Here is a 14038-nt window from a genome sequence, read left to right as displayed (position 1 = left end):
AACAGTATAGCTTCCGTCCCTCTCCTTGCCCCTACCTGGGCTCGAACCAGGGACCCTCTGCACACATCGACAACAGCCATCCTCGAAGCATTGTTACCCATCGCTCCACAAAAGCAGCGGCCTTTGCAGAGCAAGGGGAACAACTACTTCAAGGTCTCGGAGCGAGTGACATCACCGATTGAAACGCTATTAGCACGCACCCTGCTAACTAGCTAGGCATTTCACATTGGTTACATGAACAACACCTTATCTGAATCTGTGGAAGACCATCGCCCAAGACTTGCCAGATCTTTTATACATTTTTACAGCGTTTTTGAGATTCTGTTTGTAATGCTAAAAGATATATAAAAATAAATATATTGTAGTTTGTTGCTAGCTTGGTTAGCTCATAGCTAGCTAGCTGTGTTGGTGTTTGCGATGTCATTTTGGCTAACTAGCTAAATTGTACAGGCTGCATTTGTTCTATATCCGTGTTGTTACAATAACCAAACGGTTGGATAAACAAATTATTTGTGAAACCACAATGTAAGGCAGCAGGTGACATGATTGGTTGCATGCAATTTTATTTGCGTTTGAGTTCCTTCATGTAACAGCAAAGTTGAGATGATGTCATTTGCAACTAAAATTGGATGAAAGTTGCTTCATGTAACCCAAGCCTTGGAGATCAGCAGATCACTGACATGCTGCACATCTAGAGGGACCCTTCTGCTAGCCATGATGCAGAGTGTGTGTTTGTTATGCTAGCCATGACCCAGCAGCTCTGTAGCCTGCTGCTTGCCTTCCGGGCGAACTCCCCGACATGCCCAACTTCTAAATGTCACTCAGTGGAAAGGTTTTCAAAAGTTTAGGTTAGGTCTCTTCCCTTTAGTAGCAAAGGCTACGGGCGGCCTATCTATACAACCCTATCTAGTTGTGTACGTCTGTGTGTTCTGTGTGTGTGTTCCCTGTTTCCCCCTAGTTCTAACATGTCATCACCGTGTCTCCATAGATGATCAGTGCGGAGGCTCCAGTGCTGTTTGCCAAGGCAGCTCAGATCTTCATCACAGAGCTCACGCTGAGGGCCTGGATTCACACTGAAGACAACAAGAGACGCACCTTACAGGTCAGTTACACCCTCCCTAGTGTGTAAAGAGGTCAAGCACGCATCTTCTCTAGTCTGTAAAGAGGTCACGCGCCTGCGCGCGCACGCAGATGCGCATGCATTCTGCTGACCCAATTTTACATTTAAAGACAACACATGCAGTTGTGCTGGTCCCTGTGTGTGTGTAGAGGCCCCACACCGCCATCCCCTGAGGACCGGCTCTGTTAAAATCATTTTCTGTCTGTCCCCTCTGAAAGCAAACCTTGGCTCCCGTGACCCACTTTTACTCGCAACGCCATTTTGCGCTCTTATCCCAGAACCAGGAGAATTACATGGATCCTGGAGTGACGCTAGGGAATGGGGAAGACCTAGAGAGAGACAACGTGAAAGCGATTGTGGGGAGAGAGTGTGAGAGAAGAGAACGGGAGAGCGAGTGAGAGAAGCAAGAGGAAGGGAGAGAGAGAAAAGAGGGAGACTGGGAGAGGGATAGAAAAGAGAGGGAGAGAAAAGAGTGGGTTGATCAGTGTTTTTGAAAGCCCGGGCTAGTCGCACCTGTGTGTCAGAGGGCAGACTACTAGCCAGTCAGCCATACAATGAAACATTAAAGCAGAGTGCCCCAGTTCTCTCTCTTCTTCATCCATGCACACAGAGCCTTCAGAAAGTATTCACACCCCACATTTTGTTGTGTTACAAAGTGGTATTCAAATATATTTAATTGAAATGTCTTGTCAACCTTCTACACAACATGCTCTGTCAAAGTCGTAGAAAAATTCTAACATTTAAAAAAAATATTTTTTTAATAATAAATACTAGTGTCTTGATTAGATAATTAATTATTCAACCCCGAGTCAATACATGTTAGAATCACAGCTATTACAGCTGTGAGTTTTTTGGGGTATGTCTCTAAGAGCTTTGCACACCTGCATTGTACAATATTTGCTAGACAGCCATTTTTAAGTCTTTCCATAGATTTCGAAGCCAATTTAGGTCAAAACTGTATCTAGGCCAGTCAGAAATGTTCAATGTCATCTTGGTAAGCAACTCCAATTTGCAAGGTTGCTAGCCAACTAGCATTACGTTAGCAATGCATTAGTCAGCCAGTTGCTATCAACACCTATCTTACAGCTGCATTAAATTAAACCATCTAACCAGTTATCAAATAATGTTACCGGTTTATGTAGTTATCTTGGCCAGCTAGCTAAAGTTAGCTGGCTAAGTTAGCTAGCAGGCTAAAATAACTAAGTAATCTAGCCAACCACCACCGTCAACAAAGCTAAGTAGTAAGCCAGAGAACAACTAGTCTAGCACAGGCAGGGACCCACAGAACGAACACACACAAAAAAATATATATATATTTAATTTATTTTCCCCCCACAATTCCACAATTACCAGTGCAAAAATGTTAATTACCGCAACTGTTTATCCAAGGTCTTTACAGGTAATATTGGTTTATTAAGATGTGGATATTTGTGGCATATAAGAGAATAACTTAACTTAAACTTTATTTTAAGTTTTACGGTAATGAGACCACGCACACTGGTTTTATGTAATAAATATTTTAGTTTAATGTCAATTTAAAGTAGTATACCATTTTTAAATTACAAATTACAGCAAGATATTTTGTTCTATTCAAATAAGTTAGGTTTTTCTAAAGTAAAATTGTATAAAATTACCAGAGAATTTAATCCAGACGCATTTCGGTAATGGGAATTTGGGGTGGAAATCTATTTAAAGTAACACAACATGATAGTTGATTGTTGCAGATGCATCATGGTTTTGTAACCCCATTTGCTGCAGACATGTTTAAAATTGGTTTCATGATAATCACCTAGCTGAGTTGGCTAAGGAGAGAGGTGCTTCAGCGGGAGAGGCCATTTCACCAACCGAGGGGGAGTCTGCTAATCCAATAGCGATATAGTGAGGTAAATCTAAAGAAAGATTCCAGAGGCAATCATCCAGACGCGGCATTGGTCACAGGAGATGAGGAGGAGAGTCTACAATAAGACGGCGATCGTAGGAAAACTCCAGGCAGATTGAAATGATCACAACAGCACAGTCAGTCATCTACGGTAGCTCGCTAGTACTAAGCCAAGGTTGAAAAACTCTGGTACCCTACTTTGTGGAGATCACGCGGCCCCCACATGTGGGGAATCTGATTGGTTGTTTACTTAACACCGCCTTGTGTTTGGTGGATTATAGCTCACCACTGACAACACTCGGTCTGCATGGCTAGTGGCTAACGTTAGCCAACTCAAGCTAACTAACGCAGGGTAGTTTCTCCATAAGACGTTGAGAAATAGCGCCTTGTGGGTAGTTTAGAAGATATCCCTGGACATAAGTTATTAAATATGTTAAAACAACATAAGTATGTTTGTAGTTATAGGTAACCATATCGTGACTACAACTAAGTTACTAAGTCTTTGACCACACTGTGTTTTTACTTTGGTGAGTAAAAACGAATGCTTCCTACCCTTTAATAACCTCGAAATAGAATGCCAATTTGGTTTCAAGTTCCTCACGTTAATTGCATTTTTACACCACAGGTGGTGTTACATGTGTTTTATTAATAAGACAGCTCTGCTTGCAATCACACTCATTCTATCTCTCTTTCACACACTCCGGCTCTCGTCGGTGCTAGGGTTCCGTTGTGCCAACGGCACGCCGATCAGGGTCTCCATGGCGACGCTCATCAATATAACAACTGTGGATGTGACCCAGTGTTACCTGATATATTAATCTCACAGCGCTATAAATACACATATGTAGGGGGCCCCAATGGGGGGACTTAGATGCCAATATCCTGTGGAAAATGACACACACACTAGAGGAGTGGGCCTCGGGAGGACAGTGATGCTAAGAATACATCACACAACTCCCGGTGTCCTTAATCTGGTGCTGCTCACAGTGGGCCTATGGCTCTATGGCTAATTCTGCTGTTTTTACATGGTATGTGTTGATTGAAGTAGGCAAAGCTTTTTACAGTTCCACTGAGAGCAAACTCCTTTTTACTATTGTTTACAAAGCTGTTCGAGTTTGACCTAGAAGTTTTTATAAACTGTCTTTTCTTCGAACGTTTTCAAAAAGGCTATATTTGGAGCAGCAGAAGTACAAAGCCAGTTTTATATTTAGCCTAGTTTTTTCACATACTGATGAGGAGCCTAATGTTCAGCCTCAACTCTTATTTCCTGTGTTACAGAGGAACGACATTGCCATGGCGATAACGAAGTTTGACCAGTTTGACTTCCTTATCGACATTGTGCCCCGGGACGAGCTCAAGCCCCCCAAACGACAGGTAGGGTGTGTGTGTGTGTGTGTGTGTGGGTCTATCTACATTTACTTTCAGGACCCCGTCAGGGTGGAGTACCACTCCTGGCAGCCTAGAGACGCTGTAAACATCCTTGACTGGAAGCTGGGGTTTGGACAGCAAGGGCTTTCAGTCGGATGTTTGCAGCGTCTGGCTGCCCATTACTTCCAACAGTGCCACCATAGCTTCTAATCTCCATCAGAACCACCACCATAGCTTCAAATCAAATCAAATTTTATTTGTCACATACACATGGTTAGCAGATGTTAATGCGAGTGTAGCGAAATGCTTGTGCTTCTAGTTCCGACAATGCAGTAATAACAAGTAATCTAACTAACAATTCCAAAACTACTGTCTTGTACACAGTGTAAGGGGATAAAGAATATGTACATAAGGATATATGAATGAGTGATGGTACAGAGCAGCATAGGCAAGATACAGTAGATGGTATCGGGTACAGTATGTACAAATGAGATGAGTATGTAAACAAAGTGGCATAGTATAGTATAAAGTGGCTAGTGATACATGTATTACATAAGGATACCGTCGATGATATAGAGTACAGTATATACGTATGCATATGAGATGAATAATGTAGGGTAAGTAACATTTATATAAGGTAGCATTGTTTAAAGTGGCTAGTGATATATTTACATCATTTCCCATCAATTCCCATTATTAAAGTGGCTGGAGTTGAGTCAGTGTCAGTGTGTTGGCAGCAGCCACTCAGTGTTAGTGGTGGCTGTTTAACAGTCTGATGGCCTTGAGATAGAAGCTGTTTTTCAGTCTCTCGGTCCCAGCTTTGATGCACCTGTACTGACCTCGCCTTCTGGATGATAGCGGGGTGAACAGGCAGTGACTCGGGTGGTTGATGTCCTTGATGATCTTTATGGCCTTCCTGTGACATCGGGTGGTGTAGGTGTCCTGGAGGGCAGGTAGTTTGCCCCCGGTGATGCGTTGTGCAGACCTCACTACCCTCTGGAGAGTCTTACGGTTGAGGGCGGTGCAGTTGCCATACCAGGCGGTGATACAGCCCGCCAGGATGCTCTCGATTGTGCATCTGTAGAAGTTTGTGAGTGCTCCATCAGAACCACCACCAATACCCCATAGCTTGTAATCACTATCAACATAATCACCACTGTGTTAATGGCTGCCCCCTCTACCACATTACAGTCCTGACCCAGATTTATGGTGTGTTAGGCTGAACAGTGGCTCCTAAGCATTTTAAGTTGTGGCCACCTAAATAGACCAATTCACCAAGTCTGTGGCCAGGGGTGTAAACATCCTACACTCTCAGCTGTGACATCATCGAGCTGGGAGAGGGGTGTTTACGCTTCTGGTGACGGGGAAACTGCCACCTCCTACAGTAGCCTGGAAGATCAACCACCTTTTAGGGAACTGTTACCTTGTACTTCTGACAATGATGAGGCCTTGAGTTGACTTTTCTGAGCACAAAGAAATATGGTGCTTGTAGTGCTGTGGCATTGCTCTAACTGGCAGTTGTTAGACCATATCAGACTAGACACAAAGAGCCTTCATGCTTGTTAATGGCTGACGAAATGTCCAATGTGTCATTGAATGAGCTTTCCATTCACAGTTTATGATTAAAACATTCTCAATAGTGTGCCAAGGTCTTGTTTTCATGAATGGAAACGATCCCTTTCTGTCTGCTGAAGTGTTCTTGTGTTCTGAAAAGTATTGTTGGGTTGTGAAAACCCATTGTCTTGACGAAGACCCATAAGGCCTTGAGCCTGAGTGTTGTCGACTGGGATCATCAAGGTCCTCCAGTGCTAATGGATCCTCCGGCTGTGTCCCAATCGGTACCCTATTCCCTATGTAGTGCACTACTTTTGACCAGGGCCCATAGGGCTCCCATAGGGCTCTGGTCAAAAGCAGTGCACTGAATAGAGAATATGGTGCCATTTGGGATGTACCCTCTATTTAGAATCACATTACTCATCCATCCAGACCCTATCAGTTATTAATCTGGGTCTCTTACCTATTGTATTACACTGCCAAAATAATTCATGGAGATGTAATGGACTGATAGGCTTCTCTGTTATCCCCTCTCTCTTTCTCTCACCATCTCTCTCGCTCACCATTTCTCTCTCTTTTTTTCTCTCTCTCTTGCCCCCTCTCTTTTTGTATGTGTACAGGAGGAGGTGCGTCAGTCGGTGGCCCCAGCAGAGCCGGTTCAGTACTACTTCACCCTGGCTCAGCAGCCAGGCCAGGTGCAGGGCCAGCAGGCCACTGGACAACAGGCTACCACCATCCAGCCTGGACAGATCATCATCGCACAGCCACAGCAAGGACAGGTAAACTGGAGAACAGACCTGCACTGACACAGACGGAGAGACCACATGTGCAGACACACACACACACCACCAGACATACGGAGCATACTACTCCACAAACAACCGGTAAGCAAGCTACCAACAGTCAGCCTAGGCAAAGATGTAGTGTACACCACACACACACCGTGACACAGCCTGGCAGATCACCAGCTCTCCTAACACTCTCCCAGTCAACAACCCTCTCCAACCCTGTCCACTATAAAGCAGTGTGAATGGGGTAATAACAGTGGGTTTTATTGATATTATCCTTGGCAAGCACAGCCAAACCGCACTCTGGCCTCCACTCTTTCCCACCAGCAGGGATGAATGTCCCGTTCACACCCAGCACACAAACACACAGCTATAAAAGCAGTGATACAGGGCCATTTGATCTGCCCACTTCAGTCACTCCCCTCTCTGCTGGATGTCCAGAACAGTACAGTAACACTAGGTGTCCCTGTCACCCTATTCCCTATTCAGTGCACTACTTTTGACCAGGGCCCATAGGGATTAGGGTGCCATTTGGGATGCAACCTAGACTCCCTGTGAGACTGCTCTCTGCCACTCCGCTGTACTTATCTCTGAAGAGGAGGAACATATGAGTAAACAGATGGGTGGGTTGCCCCCTCATCCCTAGTCTTTTTCCTTCTCTGAGTGTGGTTCCCCAGGCACCCCTCTCTCTCTTTTGTGTTCCCTCTCTTGCTCCATTATTCTCCCTCCCTGTTGAATGTGTTCTCTCTCCTTGCTTCAGCAGGCTGCCTTCGTTTCACTGATCTGTCACAGTTCCAAAGCCACAGTCAGGCTAGAGCTGCTACTGTTACTACCACAGTCACCGAGCAGAGCAGGGGAGGTCACTACATGACTGGCACCTTAGAATAGGTGACTAGTTTAGACTACTGGGTTACAGTTAAGAGGCCAGGGAGGAAGAGGGATGGTGGGATGGAAGAGGGGAAAGGATCTGAAAAACAGATGGATAAAGTGTGAGATACCTGGGGTTTGTGGGAGGAGGGTAATGAGGTCCTAATTCATTGCTCAATTCCTGTGTGTGTGTGTGTGTGTGTGTGTGTGTGTGTGTGTGTTTGCCAGACTTGCCTGCTAAGAGCTTTCGGTGTCACTAGTCGTCACTGTTGCACCAGTTCTGTCACATTCCCTCTCGGGCCACAAAGTCCCTAACGGACTGATCTGTTACGAAACCAAACCTCCATTTCTATTGCACATCTACAGTGTCTTATTGGAACTCCCATTTCCTACTGTAGGATACATCTTTATCTTCATTAACAGCTGCTCTTTCTCCATTAAATCTGCATCCCTTCTGCTCTATGCATTTCTTCCAACCATAATTCAGTTCACATGCTCATTGTTTGTTGTGTGTGATCTGATGACGGGTGTCTGACTGTTTGTGATCTGATGACAGGTGTCTGACTGTGTGTGATCTGATGACAGGTGTCTGACTGTGTGTGATCTGATGACAGGTGTCTGACTGTGTGTGTGATCTGATGACAGGTGTCTGACTGTGTGTGATCTGATGACAGGTGTCTGACTGTGTGTGTGATCTGATGACAGGTGTCTGACTGTGTGTGATCTGATGACAGGTGTCTGACTGTGTGTGTGATCTGATGACAGGTGTCTGACTGTGTGTGTGATCTGATGACAGGTGTCTGACTGTGTGTGATCTGATGACAGGTGTCTGACTGTGTGTGATCTGATGACAGGTGTCTGACTGTGTGTGTGTGATCTGATGACAGGTGTCTGACTGTGTGTGTGATCTGATGACCGGTGTCTGACTGTGTGTGTGATCTGATGACCGGTGCCTGACTGTGTGTATGTGTGTGATCTGATGACTGGTGTCTGACTGTGTGTGTGAGATCTGATGACCGGTGTCTGACTGTGTGTGTGTGAGATCTGATGACCGGTGTCTGACTGTGTGTGTGTGTGTGATCTGATGACCGGTGTCTGACTGTGTGTGTGATCTGATGACCGGTGTCTGACTGTGTGTGTGTGTGTGATCTGATGACCGGTGTCTGACTGTGTGTGTGATCTGATGACCGGTGTCTGACTGTGTGTGTGTGTGTGTGTGTGTGTGTGATCTGATGACCGGTGTCTGACTGTGTGTGTGAGATCTGATGACAGGTGTGTGTGTGTGTGTGTGTGTGTGTGTGTGCTACTTTTTCCTTTGCACTCTGCACTCTGCATGTGCTTGTAGTCATGTTTGTAAAGCTCCCTCTTTCTCTTCCTCTCTCTTCCTTCCCCCCCTTCAGGTGCTGCAGGGGACCACAATGCAACAGTTACAGCAGGTGCAGGTAGCCCAGTCACAGGGCACACCTATCACGGTAAACCCCCCCCCCATCTGAAACACCCCTTCCCATCCCAGTACTCCTAGTTGTAGGGTGAAGTTGCTCATTCGGGACATTAGTCAGATCAGCTGTCTCATTAGGGACGTTAGTCAGATCAGATTAGCTGGCTCATTAGGGACATTAGTCAGATCAGCTGTCTCATTAGGGACGTTAGTCAGATCAGATTAGCTGGCTCATTAGGGACATTAGTCAGATTAGCTGGCTCATTAGGGACATTAGTCAGATCAGCTGTCTCATTAGGGATGTTAGTCAGATCAGATTAGCTGTCTCATTAGGGACGTTAGTCAGATCAGCTGTCTCATTAGGGACGTTAGTCAGATCAGATTAGCTGTCTCATTAGGGACGTTAGTCAGATTAGCTGTCTCATTAGGGACGTTAGTCAGATCAGCTGTCTCATTAGGGATGTTAGTCAGATCAGATTAGCTGTCTCATTAGGGACTTTAGTCAGATTAGCTGTCTCATTAGGGATGTTAGTCAGATCAGATTAGCTGGCTCATTAGGGACATTAGTCAGATCAGCTGTCTCATTAGGGATGTTAGTCAGATCAGATTAGCTGTCTCATTAGGGACGTTAGTCAGATCAGATTAGCTGTCTCATTAGGGACGTTAGTCAGATTAGCTGTCTCATTAGGGACGTTAGTCAAATCAGATTAGCTGTCTCATTAGGGACGTATGTCAAATCAGATTAGCTGTCTCATTAGGGACGTTAGTCAGATCAGATTAGCTGTCTCATTAGGGACATTAGTCAGATCAGCTGGCTCGTTAGTGACGTTAGTCAGATTAGCTGTCTCATTAGAGACGTTGGTCAGATCAGATTAGCTGTCTCATTATGGACGTTAGTCAGATCAACTGGCTCATTAGGGACGTTAGTCAGATCAGCTGTCTCATTAGGGATGTTAGTCAGATCAGATTCGCTGTCTCAGTGGGGATGTTAGATCAGATTCGCTGTCTCAGTGGGGATGTTAGTCAGATCAGATTAGCTGTCTCATTAGGGACATTAGTCAGATCAGATTAGCTGTCTCATTAGGGACGTTAGTCAGATCAGATTAGCTGTCTCATTAGGGACATTAGTCAGATCAGATTAGCTGTCTCATTAGGGACATTAGTCAGATCAGATTAGCTGTCTCATTAGGGACATTAGTCAGATCAGATTAGCTGTCTCATTAGGGACATTAGTCAGATCAGATTAGCTGTCTCATTAGGGACATTAGTCAGATCAACTGGCTCATTAGTGATGTTAGTCAGATCAGATTAGCTGTCTCATTAGGGATGTTAGTCAGATCAGATTAGCTGTCTCATTAGGGACGTTAGTCAGATCAGATTAGCTGTCTCATTAGGGATGTTAGTCAGAGCTGGCTCATTAGATCAGATCAGTTGGCTCATTATGGACGTTAGATCGGATCGGCTGGTTTATTAGGGACGTTAGATCTGATCGGCTGGTTTATTAGGGACGTTAGATCGTCTGGATTTCTTTCCTTCTTTCTTTGGGACAATCATCACATTACATGACTCAGTCACCAGACTCTCAGTCGTTCAACAATGAATCTTCCTTCTCCACCCTGAAGGGAGGGGCTCCAATGACCATGCAGGTGGGAGACCAGCAGGTCCAGATAGTACAGGCGTCGTCCCAGGGCCAGACCCAGACGGTGCAGTCAGGACAGACCATGCAGGTCATGCAGCAGATAATCACCAACTCCGCAGAGATCCAGCAGATACCAGTAAGAGACGGATATAGAGGAGGAAAGTCTCCTAGAATGACCTTACTGGAAAGATTATAATCATTGTAAAGCTCCATTTTCTAATGATATTTACACAACATTTTCTTCAGTTAAATATTGGAGATAAATCTCCTTATAGTTGGTGAACCTTATACAGTCCTCCATTTTGACGCTCTGCTCTAACTAGCTCAGTGATCATGATAACCTCTGCGTTGTGTATCTATGACCTTCCCATCCTAAAGTGTGTCTCCCCCGTGTGGTGGCTGTGTGCAGGTGCAGCTGAACAATGGTCAGTTGCAGTACATTCGGCTGGCACAGCCTGTCTCTGGCACACAGGTGGTTCAGGGACAGATCCAGACGCTGGGTAACACTCAGCAGGTACAGGTACTGAACATGGACCTTTTTAAAAAATCCATAGTATCGCATCAGATGTATGTAGACACTTCACCTCTGTAATGTAGTGTCTGGTACGGTATCACTGTTAGTTTATGAAATAACATTAAGGTAGTAACTAACATATGATAACATTCAAAATATGATACGATTATTCATCTTAAAAATGTGTGTTTTCAATATTGTTTTGTAATTCTATTTCTATATTGTTAATTTCCTTCAATTGCATTTTAATAGAGGTGTAGGTTTGAATAGTGGCTGTGTGAAGCACTGTGACTGACTGACTCCTCTCTCTCTCTCTCTCTCTCTCTCTCTCTCTGGTTTGTTCTCAGATTACACAGACAGAGCAAGGCCAGCAGCAATTCAACCAGTTTACTGACGGACAGGTAAGAGGAACATCTCAGTGACCTCTCACTCCTGTCGCTCGCTCACTCCCGCACATCCTTTACTCTCTCTCTCTCTTTCTCTCTCTCTCTCCTTACAGCAGTTGTATCAGATTCAGCAGGTGATGCCGGCAGGACAGGACCTAAGCCAGCCGTTGTTCATCCAGTCCACCAATCAGACGGCTGATGGACAGGTCACCACACAGGTCAGCACAGACTGAGGCTCTGGAAGCATCCTCCTGACCACCAAACCATTGACCACACCACCTGCTACCATCCATAAGGACAACACTGGCTCAAATGCCAAGGGACCTCCTAGGAGGCGTCCAAAATGGTCAAAAGTAGAGCCCAATATAGGGTGCCATTTGGGATGTACCCTTACCCTCATTCAATACACTGGTCTATGACATGACACCGGTACTTAAAAGGAACTGTCTGACAACAACAGTTCTTAATTCAGTATACTGGGTCATATACCAAAGGGACTGCTCTACAACTCCCTCTCATTCCCATTTAATATCGTCTCTCTCTGCCTCCGTTAGTTCCTCCAGGCACCCACTCTCACCTGATACGTTCCCCAAAAAAGCCCCCATTCATGAGAGCTACACACAGGGTATCCGAACACTGAATCCTCCAGGACCCAACTCTCCTCCGTTTTAGTGACCAGCTGTTCATCCTCAATGTCTGTAAACCCTTTATGTAAAAACCTCCTCTGTATATTCTCTGTCTCTCTGTGAAGTACACCATATGGGTGGCTCTTGTGTTCTCTATGGGTACGTCCCAAATGGCTCCCTATTCCCTATACAATGCACTCATTTTGACCACGGTCCAAAGGGTTTTGGTCAAAAGTAGTGCTCTATATAGGGAATAGAATGCATTGGGATGCATCCTATGGAAGGCTTGGCCCTTGTTTTGTCTACAAGCCAAGAGAACATAAATCCTTTCTTTGTAATGTTTTTATGTGTAGACGTTTAAATTAATAATCTATAAAGCCATACTCTTACCTAACCCATTTATTTCACAATAAATCATTGTCAATTGTACGAGACCAGCCATGATAGGTCAATTAAGTTATGTTAGTTTCTGGCAGGTTTTTCACATTGACGAGACATTGCCATCGATGAAAGGGCTTCTTACTGTATGATTGAGTTTGAATTTTGTGTGTGTGTGTGTGTGTGTGTGTGTCATTCAATATTGTGCAGTTACTGCAGTATACTTTCCCCATGGCCCAGTGATCCTATTCACCTCTTCAGTGCCCCCTCTTCTCTATTTCCTCTTCTATTCCCCTCCGTCTCTCCATTCATTTCCACTGATCACTCTATCATTGTTAGAGCAGGGAGAGGTTAGGCCTTTCTGTCTCTATGCAGTCTCTTCTTTCTCCCCTTCTCTCTTTTTCTCTCCCTTTACTGTTTCCTGTATCCAGAGAGGTTTGTGGTTCTCCTGCCTGCTCTGAGGAAGCCTCCTGTATAAAAACAACTCCACTGGGAGAAAGGCCTCTTTTTATAAACTCTTATTTTGAAATCCTGTTGTAACTTGTCAATGTTAATTTGTTTTTATGATCACCCCTCTCCCTCCTCCCCTTTCTTATTTAGTAAGTTTAATTGTTATCATTGCTGTTCTTATTATTGTCGAGTTGCATGTAGTTTAAACTGCCAGCATGATATGCAATAGATGGGTAGACATTCTATTTTGTAAGCAAACTTTGGGTTTGTGAGAAAATAAAATGCAAATTAAAAACATTACATGCAATCTTTTTTCAACAGAAGTTTTTCTGCATTTTTTCCCCCAACAGTATTGTTGTGATGTGTGCATAAAAAAGATTATGTAAGAGGATTTAAATCTATTCATAAACTATTGGTAACCACTGTGTAGTACAACAGGCACTGTTCTTTAGCAAAGCAATTTCACGTACTGTATAGCCATTTTGGGTACTTCAGATAATTACAGACATCTGTGATAATCTACGGATTTCTGTGCGGCCTTATCACATAGAATATATCAAATAATTAAATAAGATCATTTTAAAATAACAATAGAATAACAAAGCTTTAAAATATTATCCTAAATATAAACCATCAATGGAATGGAGCCAATGGAATGGTATCAAACGCATGGAAACCATGTGTTTGATGTATTTGATACCATTCCACTCATTCTGCTCCAGCCATTGCACATCTATTTGACTGAAGTCAATAATTGTAAGAGTTGCCGTGTTAATTGAAAATAATGCCATTGTTGATCATTTTTTCATACATTTTGGTATTTTCTCCTGAACCATATGGTATATCCACTAGAAACTCATGGACACAGATTTCAAAAATGAATACTATATTAATATATTTTACTAATGTTGCCATAGGTTATCTGTTTATTACCAAAATGACAGAAGATTCTGGTAATTTTGTTAGATTACCAGTAGTTTAGCAACCCTAAATGTAAGTGCTCTATGGCCACACAGTAGGTGTCTTAAATT

The 14038-nt window shown here is 44.0% G+C and overlaps 1 protein-coding gene across 50 annotated transcripts in view; it reads left to right on the top strand.

Annotated features, from left to right (window-relative positions):
• The window catches only part of LOC110496603 (nuclear transcription factor Y subunit gamma), a 40176-nt gene extending 26862 nt beyond the window's left edge, over positions 1-13314 (top strand). For 15 of the 50 annotated variants that reach the window (XM_090209108.1, XM_090209114.1, XM_090209112.1 and 12 more), the window contains 8 exons: positions 989-1102; positions 4278-4373; positions 6542-6700; positions 8977-9048; positions 10637-10789; positions 11063-11173; positions 11515-11568; positions 11667-13314. In XM_090209108.1, the coding sequence (XP_090065234.1) occupies positions 989-1102; positions 4278-4373; positions 6542-6700; positions 8977-9048; positions 10637-10789; positions 11063-11173; positions 11515-11568; positions 11667-11786 (879 nt within the window). In that variant the 3' untranslated portion in view covers positions 11787-13314. The remainder of the gene's footprint in view (positions 1-988; positions 1103-4277; positions 4374-6541; positions 6701-8976; positions 9049-10636; positions 10790-11062; positions 11174-11514; positions 11569-11666) is intronic. The other 35 variants (XM_090209128.1, XM_090209122.1, XM_090209133.1 and 32 more) reach the window with 3 other exon arrangements.
• Positions 13315-14038: the final 724 nt, after the last annotated feature.

The sequence above is a fragment of the Oncorhynchus mykiss genome, chromosome 18 (assembly GCF_057628025.1).
Source record: "Oncorhynchus mykiss isolate SJ-2025 chromosome 18, ASM5762802v1, whole genome shotgun sequence".
NCBI classification, from domain to species: Eukaryota; Metazoa; Chordata; class Actinopteri; order Salmoniformes; family Salmonidae; genus Oncorhynchus; species Oncorhynchus mykiss.
This window is presented reverse-complemented; position numbering and strand designations above follow the sequence as displayed.